The sequence below is a fragment of the Aricia agestis genome, chromosome 4 (assembly GCF_905147365.1).
Source record: "Aricia agestis chromosome 4, ilAriAges1.1, whole genome shotgun sequence".
NCBI classification, from domain to species: domain Eukaryota; kingdom Metazoa; phylum Arthropoda; class Insecta; order Lepidoptera; family Lycaenidae; genus Aricia; species Aricia agestis.
The window spans coordinates 15,989,384-16,007,792 of NC_056409.1; the positions used below are offsets into that span (position 1 = coordinate 15,989,384).

Sequence of the window (18,409 nt, forward strand, 5' to 3'; positions counted from 1 at the left end):
GAATGTGTTTAACAATTACTAAAATCAACAACCACAACAATAAACACCCTTTATACAACATCTGAAATATTATATTTTTTACCAAATAGTAGTGTAAAAATAGTCGTCTCACCGGCGGGCACGATCTGGAAGACGCAGGGATCAAGTTGTCGGCCGACGGCGTTGGAGCCGCGACAGCTGAGCGCCCCGTAGTCCCGCTCGCTCTGCGGCCGGTAGATTAGTTCGCTGGTGCTGCCGTTCGCCGTGCCTGGTGAATTTCGATGAGGTTACACCACAAAACACACAGAGTACTTTATTATAATATATGGACGCTGTTAAGCATTCGTGTTCTAACCCACAAAAAATTACGTAAAGCTATGAATGCGGTTATGTTCTTTAGATCATTTAGAACAGGACTGCAAAAATTCAACGAAAAAAAAAATTGTGAGTTAGAACACAAATGCTTAACAGCGACCATATAGGAAAACAGAACACAAGAAGAAATTTGTGAAGAGGTGTTTACGTACGTGAGCCGATGTCATTACCTACTCACGCACAATTATTCACATTAACAATAGGTATAAGTACATAATATTATATAATCTCAATTTACACACAGCTCAGTATAATATGGCGACTCAATATGTTAGTTATGAGTACCTGAGCACTCATAACATATGGTTTCATATTTCTAAAATCTGTTGGTTACACTGTGCGTCATGTGTATTTTGTGGTGTGTATGTGGTTCCACTTAAATTAGTGTTAGTACAGTTAAAAGTTTTTTTTGCATTTTGAAGGCAGCAAGACGTGCGAAATTTGACTGGCTTCATTGATGAATGTATTTCCATTTGGCAAATAGTCGATGGTATAATAGTAATAACTTGCGCTTATAAAAAGTACTTGTGCATAAAAACATCTCGAATAACAACCAGAAGTCTATATTTTACCGCAAGACGCCAAAAATAAGTCTAAAAGTATTTTAATCACTTAAGCCCTGCACGCTCAGCACTAGATATTAAAACAAGAGCTTCTTTTGGCATCCGTTCAAAAAACTGTCCGAGTCTTCAGCGAACGTAGACATCGGGAGTTAAGACATAACTATGGCAACATATTAATTTGAAAACCTTTTCCCTCGTTCGAGTTCTGAGCACGCGTCACGTGCGCCGATTCACAACGAGCTATCTTCGGAACAATTTGATTTGCTTCAAGTTTGTAGCCGAGCCATCTTGATTTTGTTGTTGTTTCATGTGTACTCCGTCGAGGAATTTGTTGGAGGCTTTCGTAGGTGTCGTTTGTTTTTAACATGCGGTGATGCTGGTATAGACTTATTGTATCTACAATACTTATTTTGAAACTTATATCCCGTTACAAATAATTTTCATTTAAATACAAAAATCAGTTATATTGAGACTATACTGTTACCGATTTAAATAAAGTATTGACCGAGCAATAAAGGAAACGGCTATAAATGGCAATTTTTTGTGAACTAATCTTATATCTTTAAACGAGCAATTCTTGTATATATGTAATTGGAATCTTGGAATCGGCTCCAACTATTTTCATGACATTTTGAATATAGGGGGTTTCAGGAGCGATAAATCGATCTAGCTAGGAATATTTTTTAGAAAATGTCATTTCATGTGTGTTTTATCGAATACCGAGCAAAGCTCGGTCAAATAGCTAGTATTTAGTTAACTAAGTTTTCATTTATTTAATATAAAATAAATTAATACAGAACAGACACAATTTCACACTCACTGAGATATTGTCTCAGTATAATATTATATTGTTAGGTTTGGTACTACTCATATGTATTATATATTCTGCGATTATAAGTATCTTCTAAATAACATAAAAATAGTGAACATTTTTATCTAGAAGTAAGAAATATTAGTAACTCAAAGAAAAAGTACACAATGTGAAAAAACGTCCTAAAGATTTCTGAAGGATGCCGTAATAACATTATTATAATATAAAGGCTCTCCATTACTAACATCTATACATTCCTGTATTATTCTTCACGATATCATAAAGGCTGTTATTACTGGACATAAAAAGACTTCGTAAATATACGTTGCAGAATAGTCGGTTGTCTCGGAATTTCGCCGGAGAATTATCTAGGAATCGTTTATGAGTCGACAGAATTCATGTTAGAAACATTTACAGTTGTCATTTGGTTCTCGTTTAAGAACTTATATTTGAAGAAACAAATTCAATGATCTTTTAAGAAATCATTTCAAATTTAATTATTAAATAATCGGCCAAGTGCTAGTCGGACTCGCGCACGTAGTGTTCCGTACCATTATAGAGCAAAATTAGGCCTAAAATTGTGTTTCGTAGGTCCGTCTAAACACGTAAGTCTTACCGAATTTAGTCGGAGAGACGTCTAAGCTCTCGCCGCTGTTGTTGAACTGCCAGAAGAAGGTGACGTCAGGCGGGTTGGCGGTGACCGCGCACCGCACCCTCAGCGTCTCGTCCAGTTGAGCTCCCACCACTTGCGGGGAACCGCTCAGACAGACCGGCGCATCTGAAAGGTATAATTACTTTACAATCGCACTAGATGTAACAAACATTACAATCGCCCTACAACGAAGGTACGGGCCTTCGTTGTAGGAATATTCGATAATAATCACGTGATTGGGACTGGGTAAAAATGATCTCGTTTAACGTGTCCCAAGATTCAAATAATAATAATATATTTTATGTACGCTTCATACCATGTCAGTCTGGCCCCGTGGTAAGTACCTGAAGGACTTGTGTTACAGGTTACCAGACAACGGAAATATAATATTTAATACTTACTATACTTATTTATTTAAGATTTTTATTATATTATGATACACATATTTAATATACATCCATGACCCAGGAACTTTGAAAACTTTTTATTCCGTCGGCGGGATTTGAACCCGCGACCCTCGGCTTGAGCAACCAAAACGCCCACCAACTAAGCCACAGAGGTCGTCAAAGTCTAAGTCAAACAGAAATACACTTTGGAATATTTTATAATATTAGTATAAGTACTAACAGTAAGTATGTAAGTATTATACTCAGCAAAGGCTTCGTTAGGAATCCTAACGAAGCCTTACATAAGATAGTTAAAAATGTGCACAAAAACATATTTTCTTAAAATATATTCATAGCGCTGAAAAGTGCTCGACAGAAACACATGTTTTTCCGCACATAGTTAGGGAACTCTCGCACTCGATGTTTCCGCTCTCGGCTGTACTTAGTATATTTTATGCAAGTAAAGGGCGCCATGCACATAAAATAGTGAAATGGATCCCACGGTGCCCTCCGGTCCTTACGACCGCCTCAATATTTCAGCAGTACTCAGAGCGGGTCACATCACACCCGATGGAAGAATTTCAGGGTCAAGGACAGACAGAACAAATAAATTGACATAACCATAGATAGACAATTAACAACGTATTGAATAAGAAATTATTAAGCAGTCTCCGATTTTATACATATCGCTATTTTTTCATTAAAAAAAAGGGTTAATATAATGTATTTCCCATTACGAAATATTGGTGCGAAAAAACTTGAAGTTGTAAATAAACTAAGAATTTATTTACCATGTCTAGTTTCACCTATGTATCACGGCAAAGTGACGAGAATGAAAATCATTTTTCAAATTATGTATCATTGTAATAAAGAAAAACTTTTCTAGACGTTCATTATTTTTTATTACGCCGTCATGTGAAATTCCTGCCTCCATTATGAGGAACACAATACACTGTTTTACAATAAAAATTAAAACAGTATAAGCCTTCTTGCGAGGCTTAGCATAAATTACAGTATTATTTCATACACTAAAGAGAAATTGAGCCGATTAAGCAAAAAAGTGTTTTATCCATTTATACTTTTAATTACGACTTAGACTTTCAGCTGTAGGCGTCAATCGTCATTTATTTTCGTTAAAAGTGACTAAGAAGGGAAAAAGAGCTGTGCTAATTGTCATAACTCATAATACAACGAAATAAAGTTTTAAATCATAGCAATTAAATGCATAACCGCAGTCCCAGACTCATAAATTTAGAACGACGCCTAGCAGACTCGTTCACAATTATTGTCAATTACATTACACAGATATGCATAAAACTTAAATTAAAAACTTGAGTGCAATTAATTAAAATTTATGCAGATTTTCATGTGGAAAATCAGCCAGATAGTGAGTTTCGTGCTCGGAGTGGGAAACAGTGGATGATTTAAGAGTTCATTTTAACGCGAAGTTGCATAGTCGACAAACTAAAGCGAATCTAACAGTTCGATTTTACTATAGGACGATATTATTATGAATGGGCTCATTTTGTAAGTGAAGACTTAAAATACCGAAAATATCTTAAGTTCTCTATTTATAATATTTTAATATTCTACTTATAAACTTCAACATTTATACTAAAATATAAATATAGAACATAGGATATTATACTTATATTTGTAGTCTAACTGCAGATAACATTTTCTGAATTGTTTTAAAGTATCTTCAGAAACTCTTGGTTAAGCAGAAGCTAAGAAGCGTTTCAAAGTCAATATAAAATTAAATTAAGAAATTTAAAAAAAACCCCCGCCAAACAACTTTAAAAAGTAATGAAATAATATATTTTACTGACATTAAGTTCAAATAATTCCTAAGTGTAAAGTGATATTTTAGTCCATAATTGTTGTCACGGTGTGTCGCCATGTCACTGATTGTCTCGATACTAAATATAATGTTTTGTGAAATCAAACATCTACATTAGCGGTCCCCCGACACACCTTGACAACAATTAAGGACTAAAATATCACTTTACACTTAGGAATTATTTAAACTTAAAGTCAGTAAAATATATTATTTCATTACTTTTTATAGTTGTTTGGCGGGGGTTTTTAAATTTCTTAATTTAATTTTATTTCATGCTCTTTAAACTTGTGTTGGTTATAGTGCAGAATAATTCCTATCAACAGGATCATATTATATCCCAATGAATACCATCTACGAATGTCCTTTTGGATGAGGCCGTCAATATGAGTCCAAACATGAAACCTCCACTTTGGGTTCATATGGAGCTCGGCTCCTATAGAATCCAGGTGATGCTGCAGTAGCAGCATGCAAAAATTTATTGGTTATCTACGTCTTACTAGTTGTCGCAATTCAAATGAGCCCAAACACGAAACAGTTGCTCTAAGTTGGTGAGGAGTTGGGTATCCTATTGATTACCAGGTGATGCTGCAGCACCAGGTCAACTTTCCATCAATGTGTAAATATTCATAAATGTCACGAACTAGAATGCAATAAAGCCCACCAAACGACTGCAAGTTGCTAATCGGCCCTTCACGAACCAGACGAACCGCGATTTTTCAGCACGGAGCAGGCTGATGATGATGAACTATAGCTAAGAACACTCTCAATGAAGTCAGCTTTCAAACAAAAAAAACTAGATCAAAATCGGTCCACCCGTTTAGATGCTACGATGCCACAGACAGACAGACAGACAGACAGACCGACAGACAGACACGTCAAACTTATAACACCCCTCTTTTTTGTCGGGGGTTAAAAATGTAAACAAATTGCAATTTGAAATGGAGCAAAATGGTAATGTTATGCAACGCCTTCGCCGGAGAGGCAAATCTGGTGACCATCGATTTGGGCAGCGTCGCGCAGAGCGGAATGAAAATGTAAGTAGAAAGAAATGTATGCATACTAGAGTTTAAATTAGATTAGGGAAAGGTTTTTCCTAAATAAATATCAAAAACGCATTTTCTTTGCAAAAGCCAAAAAGAAGGGTTGTATTATTTTGGCAGTCTATGTATTGTATTTATGTGCTTTTGAAGCAGTTAAACGACTTGTCCGATTAAAAAAAAAAGTGCCAATATATTATTATTAGAACTTGCTCGTGTACATCTTGCAGTATAAGGTGTATCTGCGTAACTGGTCATTTCAAACATCATTAGTTACTCCCAACACCTCAACACCACCAATCACCTGGCAGTGTACCAGAAATTCCGGACAATTAGGCCATCCATTCACGCCTAACATAAGTTCCAAGTTTGCACTCGGTATCGAACCAGAACCATTTGCTTTCCCCATTGTAATATGATTGATGCGTCAACAGTGACTCTAATTTCTCAGTTCTAATAGAACTTGGCTCATTATTGCCTTATTGATTATCGAAAACAATGTTATAGTAAGTGTAATTAATGGATTAAATTAGCAATCAATTTCAAGAAAGATTAATTCTGGAACTAGCACTTCTTGCAGGATGAAGTAGTAAAATATAAATTAAATTAATATTATATTTTTATCGCTATTTAACGTTCACGCCGAAACGAGTCGTAACGAAACGCCAATAAATAAAAGTAATACAAAATTGTAGTGTCGTCGGGTCACGTCTGGTTTCTGTGAGAAAAAGACTGTGCGTTCATATAAAGTCACATTATTTATTCGCTCGATTCACTGAAAACTAAAAAGTCGTCAACACAATTAAAACTGCCTACAGCGTAAAAGCCAAAACGTATTTAAACTCAATTTGCTACACGATAACCCTAATTGTTTGTCAATTTTTATCCAATGAAAATTCAATTTAGCTTTCAGCCATTTATGTCTTCTGTTTCGGAGTTGAGCTAATACATAGAGCACACAATTAAGCCAATTTTCCGGCTTATGTTTGTACTCAATTAAATCAACGACGCTGGAAAATAGGCGCTTCCTCGCTATTGTTGCTTTCAATGCCTGTAAATAGCTCCAGTGTATACTGTGTATACTGTATAACACGTACGATTTATTATACGTGTTGCCTCAAATGTATACGCCGCAATTTGGTGCTTTTATAAAATACAATTGGTTCTCGAGTAAACGGTAGACTGAAGTTCATTTTTAGGGTTCCGTATCCGAACGGTGAAAACGGGACCTTATTCATGAGACTTCGATGTCTGTCTGTCCGTCTGTCTGTCTCCAGGCTGTATTTCAAGAACCGCTATAGTTAGAGTTCTGAAATTTTCACAGATTGTGTATATCTGTTGCCGCTATAACAACAAAATATACTAAAAACAAAATAATATTAATATTTAAGGGGGGCTCCCATACAACAAACATATTTTTTTTGGCCTTTTTTGCTCGATATCAATAATGACTACAGGCAGGCAGTTGAAATTTCCACAGAATCCTCAATTATATGTGTACATTAATATTAAATAATAAAATTAAAATAAAATAAATAAGTAAGGGGGACTCCCATACAAAAACCACAATTTTTTCCTTATTTTCGCTCTATAACGGTACGGAACCCTTCATGCGCGAGTCCGACTCGCACTTTGCCGATTATTATTCATAATTAATATTTTTTAATATCTATTGCTTAATTACTATTAATGTGTAATGTATCTTAATCGGCAAATTAGATCTTAATCGGGATAGCATTTTTACTCTAAAAACTCTAACCGATTAAGATACTAACATAGATTTTTATCACGGAAAAATGTACGGTTTGTACGTAATGGTGAAGTGAGTAACATCAACATTAAATACATTTTTCAAATAAAAGTAGGTGCGCTGAACAGAAGTAATGCACTAAGTTAGTTAATGTTGCAAGCTCAGTTCGATTAATTGTGTCGCAATATAAACTTTTATTTTTAAGTTTATTGGCAATCGCGCTCTAAATTTATGGCGCTGAGTGAAAACTTTAGCAAGTGCATCCGTCGACAATAATACGATTGCGTCGATAACGTGTTTTCGTTAAAAAGTTGTGAGAGACGACTCTGATTCAAACGGCGCCTTTTTGTTCAAAGATGCGGCCTCTCTATGTAGGCCAGTGAAAGACGAGCTATCACCGTGTAGACCATAGGTTCTCAACGTGGGCGATAACGCCCCCCTGTGGGCGTTTGAGACTTTCGGGGGGGGGGGGGGGGGGGCAGTAGAAGACCCAGAGAAAATTAGGGTGCATTGAGATGGCGCAGATAGGGCGTGGGTAGATTAAAAAATATAGTCAATAAAGGCAAAAAATATACGCTAATCACTTACTAAAGTGGGAATTAAAAATTAATATCGTTTAATTTTTGTCTTGTGTGCACGTATCATATATTATGCAAAATATTGCTCAATATAACTAAGCATGCGTTTTAATCACTCCCATTGAAACATTCTTCTTTCATTCTTCGTTTTAAACTCAGAAATAGGATAAGGGTAATATTCCTATCTTACGACTATAATATAATATCTTAAGTTTAAATATAATCGTGGCAATAGCTGTTTTAAATTCGCAACAGATGGTAAGTAAAATTAAGATGGGGGGCTCTAGAAAAAAACATATTCTCAAAGTGGGCGGTGAGCAAAACAAGGTTGAGAAACTATGGTGTAGACGAATATACCCCATATTTGTCTATTATAGCCAATGGACGTCGATTGTGGCAGCAATTAGGTTGTCAAGCATGGCCCAAAGTGTAGAAAGGCTTGTATAGATAAGTCAGTACACAATATATCAAAATGATGTAGGGATACTTTATGCAAAGAAAGAAATCATTCTTCTATTTAAAGTTAAAAAAAATCTATACAGATTTTTAGGTATTACACAAAATAGTCACTATCCCCATATTTTATGTCCTTGTCTCGTACTAACAAATGTGACAAACAAAATAGAACTCACATTGTATACTCAGTATGGTGGCTTGACTGGCGGTTTCACCGAGGGAGTTGCTCGCGCGACACGAGTAGTCGCCACTCTGGTCGCGCGTCACTCGCTGCAGCACCAGCGACTTGGTGCTGACGATGATCCCAGATACCACGTTGTGTAGAACAGGCTTGTCCTGATAGTGAAACAATAGTTAGGCATCTAGTATTACTAAAGATCGCCCAATGATCGAAATTCGACCTTAGTTTCAACGAAATTAGGACTACTACCTATATTTTGTAAAAAAATATTGACTTTATCATATCATATTTCTCTGGGACTCAGCTGATCTCAGACTGGCCGTGTAAGCATTGTCTCATAGTATCTTAGATTTAATAAAAAAAAAACTATAATCCATTTTCAATTTATCACCTTGTTGTCAACAGACTTCAACCATAAATAAAAGAGTAAAATTCGTATAATGTATAGGCTTGTCACTCAAAAATATATATCCTAGTGTGTGTGTTGTAGTGTGTGTAATGTTTTATTTGTTAAAAAAATGTATGATAAAAGCATAATTTCAAAATAATTTATTAGCTTTCCTTCACCATATCTATATATTAATACGTGAGACGTAACTTTGTTACCCTTTTTACGAAAAATGGGGAAACGTAGGTGCATGAAATTTGGCACAGTTATAGTTTATATGGTGAAGGAGTGCATCGAGCTAATATTATTTTAAAATTATGCTTTTATCATACGTTTTTTAACAAATATAACATTATGTTATATTTGTTAAAAAACGTATATATATATATATATATATATATATATATATATATATATATATATATATATTATTTTTTTAACAAATAAAACGTTACACACACTACGACACTACTACTAGGAAAAATGACAGATTTTTGAGTGACAAGCCTATACGTACGAATTATACTCTTTTATTTATGGTTGAAGTCTGTTGACATTAAGTTGACAAATTGAAAATGGATTATTGTTTTTTTTTATTTAATTTTAGATTAGACAATGCTTCAACGGCCAGTCTGAGATCAGCTGAGTCCCAGAGACAAGAATTGAAAAAAAACTATGATGAAGTCAATATTTTTTACAAAATATAGGTAGTAATTCTAATGTCCTTGCAAGTAAGGTCGAATTTCGACCATTGGGCGATCTCTAAAGTAATAATAATAATAATAAACATTTATTCAACATGTAAAGTAAACTATAATTGTGCAAAATTTCATTCACCTACATTTCCCCATTTTTCGTCAAAAGGGATAAGTACAAAGTTTTTGGCTCACGTATTAATTTATAGATTATTAGTCGTTTTCCGTCAGAAAATATCTAGAAGTGAGTTTTTTTGTTGTCAAAGAAGTCAATATAATATAGTACGGGAGCCCTAGAACAATTTTTTTTGATTACTATCAAGCTATTTTTTGTGAGTAGTTTCATTTTGATAAGACGAACAACATTTTTATTTGCGATAAATCTCGAAAGTGGTAGCTAACAGAGATAGAAAGGATTTCATACTTTGACTTAATGGTCCCATAAACTTTCAAGATTTTTCGCAGATAAAAAATGTTGTATTATCAAAATGAAGCTACTCACAAAGAATTAGCTTGATAGTAATAAAAAAAATATGTTCTAGGGTTCTCGTACTAATACTAATTATGTGATTTTCTTTACCACAACAGCGAATACAAACATACCTACTAGATTAACTTTTTTAATAAGAAAAGTTAATGTTACTTAAAATCATAGAACTTAAACTTGGTATAATATTTCATTAGTACTATGAACAATTTACAATAATTACAAAAACACCAGTTACATCTAACTTCAGTGATCATCTTCTTTTATATATATATATATATATAAATAAATATATATATATATATATATATATATATATATATATATATATATATATATATATATATATATATATATATATATATATATATATATATATATATATATATATATATATATATATATATATATATATATATATATATACTACTGATTTTTACCAAATTTTATATGCATATTAAGTAGGTCTGAGAATCGGCTACTGGCTGCTTTTTATATTGATGACTGCTTTTGTTGAAAGAATAATAGTAAATTATTACAACTCGAGACTGACGGCGACCATTGTTTGTGCGACGAGATAGCGATGGACGTTGCCATGGTGCCATACTTATTTAGTTACTTCAATAAAATATATTTTATATGGCAAAACAACATTTGCCGGGGCAGCTAGTTGTGATAGAAAAGTAACAGCGTGCGGGTTCTATAATATACTAGCTGTTGCCCGCGACTTCGTCCGCGTGGACTTTAGTTTATAGCGCGCGGTGTCAACAAAATGTGTGTCAAATTTAAAAACTTTTTAAAACCCTGGTAAGTGGTACCCCTCTTAGGGCCGCGCTACACCGGAATGGCAGCGCTGAAAGTGCTCGCCTCGCCGCTGCCATTCCGGTGTAGCGCGGCCCTTAATTAATCAAAATACCCAAAAACAGCTGTGCAGTGTGCACATAATCTATACTAACATTATAAATGCGAAAGTATCTCTGTCTGTCTGTCTGTCTGTCAGTCTCGCTTTCACGCCAAACGCCAAAAGTATCTCTGTATGTCTGTCTGTCTGTCTGTCAGTCTCGCTTTCACGCCAAACGCCAAAACTACCGAATCGATTGTAATAAAATTTTGTATACAGATAGTCTAAAGCCTGAGAAAGGACATAGGCTACTTTTTTACTGGAAAAAAGGGTTGTAAGGGGGTGAAAATGCGTAAATTTGTTCAAATTAAGTTAGTTCCAACAGTTCATAATAGATGGCGCCGTGCGTCTTCTACAACGTCTTCTACATCGCGCTGACGCTTGCTCAAAAGTCTTTCTATAAGACGTGGTATCATCTTACATTTAAGTTTCGATTTTTTTCGATTGTTATATCTATTCTACGGTATTAAATAAGTCAGTACTTTATCTGTGCAGTGACGTAACCTTAAATCTATCAATGATAAATAGTTTATGGGTAAAGTTGTGTAATTGGAGGGCTAAATAAGCTTTAAAATTTGGCATAAAATATAAAGTTTAATATAAAAAAATGAAATACTTATTGTGTGCACACTGCACAGCTGTATTGATTTAAGGGGTACCAGGGTTTTTTTATAAAAGCTTTTGACACCAATTTTGTTGACATCGCGCGCTATAAACTGAAGTCCACGCGGACGAAGTCGCGGGCAACAGCTAGTGTTACAATAAAGTAAAAAATAAAACGCCATCTGTTGAATCGTATTAGAACTAAAATGTTCATTCCATCGATATATTTCTGGATTTTTTATAATATTATACATAAAATATGTTTAAGATTTTTGAAATTTTATTTTAATACACATCCAAGACCCAGGAACATTGAAAACTTTTTGTTCCGCCTGCGGGACTCGAACCCAGGACCCCCGGGATGAGCGCTGGCCACGCGCAATGCGAATTCATTTTCATCGATATTTTCATGGAAATAAGATATTTTCCCACATCAAAATGTAGCCTATGTCCTTTCTCAGACTCTAGAATAACTGTATACAAAATTTCATTGCAATCGGTTCAGTAGTTTTGGCGTGAAAGCAAGACAGACAGACAGACAGACAGACAGACAGACAGACAGAGATACTTTCGCTTTTATAATATTAGTATGGATTGTGTAATGTGTTCCTCGGCCTTTGGTAGCGGCTTACGTAGTTTCATTATTGTTGGCTTTGAGGAGTTGCGAATTACCTCGGGCAATTGTTGGCGAACCAAAGGGACTGTTATAATTCGGGAGTGGTTTTGAGAACTCGCGGAAAGCCCTTCCTTATCATTGTGAGACGACAATTTGAGCTCGGAGGGCCCTTAACTAGCTCTCAGCTGGTCATAGAGCCACTGAAACAACCTCGTTTCATCTCGGCGGCGTGAGAAAAGGGCAGTTTCAAGCGATTGTTACTGTTTGTTTGTTGAATGTTGAGTCGATGACGCGGATTTTTTATTTCAATTGTGGTGCACGTGCTATTCTTAATTTTTTTATGTTTACATAAAAGTAGTTATCTGATTATTAGGGTTCCGTAGTCAACAAGGAACCCTTATAGTTTAGGTCTGTCCGCCCGACTGTCCGTCTGTCCGTTTGTCCGTCTGTCTGTCTGTCTGTCCGCGGTTTTGTTCAGAGACTATAGGACCTACAAAGCTGTAATTCGGTAAGAATGCACACATTAATGATGCCGATAAAATGTTATATAAAATCTTTAAAAAATATATTTTTATGGGACCTCCCCTACACATCAAGCGGGGATGATTTTTTTCACGCCCACCCCATCGTGTGGGGTGTCGTTGAATAGGTTTTTTTAAAAATATTACGAGTAATATTCATAGATCATTTTCCGATGGTACCTACGAGTATTTGTGAAATATTACGTTTTAAAGTCGAAAAAATCGTTAGAGTCTACTGTGAAAAAATTTACGAAAGTAGGAAATATGCTGAATTTAAAAGGAAAACTATCACGGCTAAGAAGACTTAAGGCTGCAGTCTTGCAAAATTCACTCGCTGCGAATTATTTGCGCATTTTTGTATAAATTTTTTTGGACATACTAACACTAACTAATGAAATAACACTAAATATTATTATTGCGTATAATATAAGTAATAGCTAGTTATTTTTTTTAAGTTCATATATGTGGATAATGTTAGGTAAATCAAGCGTTAAAAACAGCTCTTCGTGCCCAACGTCATTTCGAGTTGTGTTTGTACGCTTAGTTTATGGCAATAAATAATATAATTTAAAAATCTGTTCAGCGCATAATGAGCTCAACATTCTCATATTCAAAATGCGCAGATTAGTTTTTTCTAATTATGTTTCATTTTCTTAATTAAGCGACCACAGTTTCGTCAAAATTCTGTTTTTATCTCTTAATAAACGGGTTATTTCATAAAAGCATATGTAATAATTAGATTATTTTGATGCCAAGAGTATAATAAAGCAATTAATACAGAAAAAATCACCTAAATCACCTTACTCCATAATAATAATAATCTCAAAAGACCAGCAAAAAAAGGGCTTATAAACAAGAATTGCAAGGGAAATTTGTGTAGGTCTTTGAGATTATTATTATTGTTGGAGTAAGGTGATTTAGGTAAATTTTTTATATTAATTGCTTTATTAAACTCTTGGCATCAGTATAATCTAATTATTACATACTTACGATGCATAGTTTTTATGTAATAACCCGTTTATTACGAGATAAAAACAGGGAATTTTGATGAAATTGTGGCCTCTTAATTAAGAAAATGAAAGATAATTAGAAAAAACTAATCTGCGCATTTTGAAGATGAGAATGTTGAGCTCATTATGCGCTGAACAGATTTTTAAATTATATTATTTATTGCCATAAACTAAGCGCACGACATTGGGCACGAAGAGCTGTTTTTAACGCTTGATTTACCTAACATTATCCACATATATGAACTTAAAAAAAATAAGTAGCTATTACTTATATTATACGCAATAATAATATTTAGTGTTATTTTATTAGTTAGTGTTAGTTTATCAAGAAAAAAATATACAAAAATGCGCAAATAATTCGCAGCGAGTGAATTTTGCAAGACTGCAGCCTTAATAAGTTATTTAATAATAGTCGATCAACTACTGTAATTACTAGATAATTAAAAAGTTTATATGTGTTTATACTTATAATAAGAAAGAAAAATATTTAGTTATTAAATTTAATAATTATTGTTTTTTAAGTTTATTATTAAGTATTAAGTTGATTTATAACATATAATATTATATTATTTGTGTTACAAATATCGCCAACAAACTGAAATGCAGTTTGGCGGTTTTTAGGATAAGGACATAATGTTGTAAAATAATGGAATAAATACTTAAAAAAAAATGTATTCGGCGAAGTATAAAGGAACTTTTCGTTCAAATTCCTTTGAACGAAAAGTTCCTTTGTAATGATGTTATTGTTAGTGTAAAACACGTTATAAATGTCCTGTCATTGACCAATCAAGAATTAGTGGTACTTGGTCAGTTTTTTAAAATATTCTGTTGTGTTTTGTATGCCCGAGTGTCATGGATTTTCCCAAAAGTTTAAAAAAGTTCTCTTTCAGCGCTGCTACTTTCACAGTGAACTCAATACAGGGGACTTATACACATCCTAAAGTATTATCAGTTAGTTTTATTACACCTTGTTTATAGACAAGTAAGGAAATATACGTACATTGTGATACCATGATATCCTATGTTCCTTAGGGTTGGCTTTGACTGAACATTCGAAGTACACGTCATCTCCTTCTTTAATATCGTGAGGGTTGAGGGTGCTGCCTAGCGACAGAGTAACCACAGGTGGATCTGCAAAAAAAAGATAAAATAAAAAAAAATACATTAATATTATTTTTATTTTACTTTGTTTTTATTAGGGTTCCGTACCCAAAGGGTTAAAACGGGACCCTATTACTAAGACTTCGTTGTCTGTCTGTCGGTCCGTCTGTCTATCTGTCTGTCTGTCTGTCTGTCTGTCTGTCTGTCTGTCTGTCTGTCTGTCTGTCTGTCTGTCTGTCTGTCTGTCTGTCTGTCTGTCTGTCTGTCTGTCTGTCTGTCTGTCTGTCTGTCTGTCTGTCTGTCTGTCTGTCTGTCTGTCTGTCTGTCTGTCTGTCTGTCTGTCTGTCTGTCTGTCTGTCTGTCTGTCTGTCTGTCTGTCTGTCTGTCTGTCTGTCTGTCTGTCTGTCTGTCTGTCTGTCTGTCTGTCTGTCTGTCTGTCTGTCTGTCTGTCTGTCTGTCTGTCTGTCTGTCTGTCTGTCTGTCTGTCTGTCTGTCTGTCTGTCTGTCTGTCTGTCTGTCTGTCTGTCTGTCTGTCTGTCTGTCTGTCTGTCTGTCTGTCTGTCTGTCTGTCTGTCTGTCTGTCTGTCTGTCTGTCTGTCTGTCTGTCTGTCTGTCTGTCTGTCTGTCTGTCTGTCTGTCTGTCTGTCTGTCTGTCTGTCTGTCTGTCTGTCTGTCTGTCTGTCTGTCTGTCTGTCTGTCTGTCTGTCTGTCTGTCTGTCTGTCTGTCTGTCTGTCTGTCTGTCTGTCTGTCTGTCTGTCTGTCTGTCTGTCTGTCTGTCTGTCTGTCTGTCTGTCTGTCTGTCTGTCTGTCTGTCTGTCTGTCTGTCTGTCTGTCTGTCTGTCTGTCTGTCTGTCTGTCTGTCTGTCTGTCTGTCTGTCTGTCTGTCTGTCTGTCTGTCTGTCTGTCTGTCTGTCTGTCTGTCTGTCTGTCTGTCTGTCTGTCTGTCTGTCTGTCTGTCTGTCTGTCTGTCTGTCTGTCTGTCTGTCTGTCTGTCTGTCTGTCTGTCTGTCTGTCTGTCTGTCTGTCTGTCTGTCTGTCTGTCTGTCTGTCTGTCTGTCTGTCTGTCTGTCTGTCTGTCTGTCTGTCTGTCTGTCTGTCTGTCTGTCTGTCTGTCTGTCTGTCTGTCTGTCTGTCTGTCTGTCTGTCTGTCTGTCTGTCTGTCTGTCTGTCTGTCTGTCTGTCTGTCTGTCTGTCTGTCTGTCTGTCTGTCTGTCTGTCTGTCTGTCTGTCTGTCTGTCTGTCTGTCTGTCTGTCTGTCTGTCTGTCTGTCTGTCTGTCTGTCTGTCTGTCTGTCTGTCTGTCTGTCTGTCTGTCTGTCTGTCTGTCTGTCTGTCTGTCTGTCTGTCTGTCTGTCTGTCTGTCTGTCTGTCTGTCTGTCTGTCTGTCTGTCTGTCTGTCTGTCTGTCTGTCTGTCTGTCTGTCTGTCTGTCTGTCTGTCTGTCTGTCTGTCTGTCTGTCTGTCTGTCTGTCTGTCTGTCTGTCTGTCTGTCTGTCTGTCTGTCTGTCTGTCTGTCTGTCTGTCTGTCTGTCTGTCTGTCTGTCTGTCTGTCTGTCTGTCTGTCTGTCTGTCTGTCTGTCTGTCTGTCTGTCTGTCTGTCTGTCTGTCTGTCTGTCTGTCTGTCTGTCTGTCTGTCTGTCTGTCTGTCTGTCTGTCTGTCTGTCTGTCTGTCTGTCTGTCTGTCTGTCTGTCTGTCTGTCTGTCTGTCTGTCTGTCTGTCTGTCTGTCTGTCTGTCTGTCTGTCTGTCTGTCTGTCTGTCTGTCTGTCTGTCTGTCTGTCTGTCTGTCTGTCTGTCTGTCTGTCTGTCTGTCTGTCTGTCTGTATGTCTGTATGTCTGTCTGTCTGTCTGTCTGTCTGTCTGTCTGTCTGTCTGTCTGTCTGTCTGTCTGTCTGTCTGTCTGTCTGTCTGTCTGTCTGTCTGTCTGTCTGTCTGTCTGTCTGTCTGTCTGTCTGTCTGTCTGTCTGTCTGTCTGTCTGTCTGTCTGTCTGTCTGTCTGTTTGTCTGTTTGTCTCTCTGTCTGTGCCAGACTGTATCTCAAGAACCGCTATAGCTAGACTTCTGAAATTTTCACAGGTTGTGTATTTTGGTAGTCAGTATAAGAACAAATACCAAAAACTAAATAATATTAATATTTATTTTCCCATACAACAAGCGTGATTTTTTTGGCCTTTTTTGCTCGATATCAATAACACATCAATAAGGGCAACAGGTAAGCACTTGAAATTTTCACAAAGGTTTTAGATATATAATTATGTACGTTAATAATTAATAATAATATTTAGACAATATAAAAATTTAAATTTTTATAATATAAGGGGGGCTCCCATACAAAAAACAGAATTTTTCCCTACAATCGCTCTATAACTGTACGGAACCCTTCATGCGCGAGTCCGACTCACACTTGGCCGATTATTATATTATGGTTTTTTATTGTTTATTTATTTAAATAAAAGACATTGGGCAGATGGGGGGAGGGGGGGGGGGGGGGGGAAGAGCGCGGGCACTGTCATCGCATCGACGCAGCATTGTGGTTGCGATGTGGTCAGTCGTGGTTGCGATGTGGTCGGCCGTGGTTGCGATGTGGTCGATATCACACAAGTGGTCGACAACGACTGCAAAATGTGGTACGTATGAATGGTCCAGTTCATTCACAATAATACAAATATACGCCCGACCACGTCGTGTGGATGTGGTACGTGTGGGTTGGATCTACGAGCCAATTCAGACCGCAACCGATGCATATTTCTTGTCATTGATTTGACGTCTCAGTTCTCATGCTCATGGATTCTGATATAAAACGTACACTACACGTACGTTGCGGTCTGAATTGACCCTAAGGCCGCACGCCACAGTAACAATGGCCGCTAGAACAGAATATTTTCCCTTGTTTAAAAAGTTAGTGGCAGCGCAGATAAGGCGAGTGGCGAGTTAGAACAGCCGGGGAGTGCGGTAAAGCCGGGCTTACGAGTTAACTCCGCCACATCTTCGCGACTCGGATGTGACACAACTTCCAGCAGGGAATAAAAACACTTGCAAAGTGACCGTAATTCTTAAATGTCTTGGACTTGTACGTTTTCTTCTATTGTTGCTAGGAAGAATTTTATTTTAGTGTTAAAACAAGTGAATACAAATATTATGAACTGTGGTGTCATCCGAGTAACACTAAACTTATTGTCTCTCAAAGTCTCAAGTAACACTTTACATAATTGCAGCATCAGTTTCATATCAGTCACGCACCAAAAGATCTTTGTAGTTGTAGTTTTTCATAACTATTTTCATCGAGTCCAAATCAATAAACCCTTACTCCGAATTAAATATACCCAATCCGATTTCTATATATAGTATTTTATGATTATAAAAATGAAGTTTCTGTACCTACATAAATTATTCATGCGGTAGTGAGTCCGTTGGGGCCGTGTAATTAGATCCACGGAGGTCACCAGGTACAATACAGAGTTGAAAGCGAAATCAACTCTAT

The 18,409-nt window shown here is 36.2% G+C and overlaps 1 protein-coding gene across 1 annotated transcript in view; it reads right to left on the reverse strand.

The window, feature by feature from the left end:
* The window catches only part of LOC121725939 (nephrin-like), a 100,201-nt gene that overhangs the window by 8,020 nt on the left and 73,772 nt on the right, over positions 1–18,409 (reverse strand). The window contains exons 9-12 of the mRNA XM_042113138.1: positions 14,830–14,960; positions 8,604–8,763; positions 2,345–2,506; positions 113–247 (exon numbers count right to left, since the gene is read on the reverse strand). Coding sequence (XP_041969072.1) covers positions 113–247; positions 2,345–2,506; positions 8,604–8,763; positions 14,830–14,960 — 588 coding nt within the window. The remainder of the gene's footprint in view (positions 1–112; positions 248–2,344; positions 2,507–8,603; positions 8,764–14,829; positions 14,961–18,409) is intronic.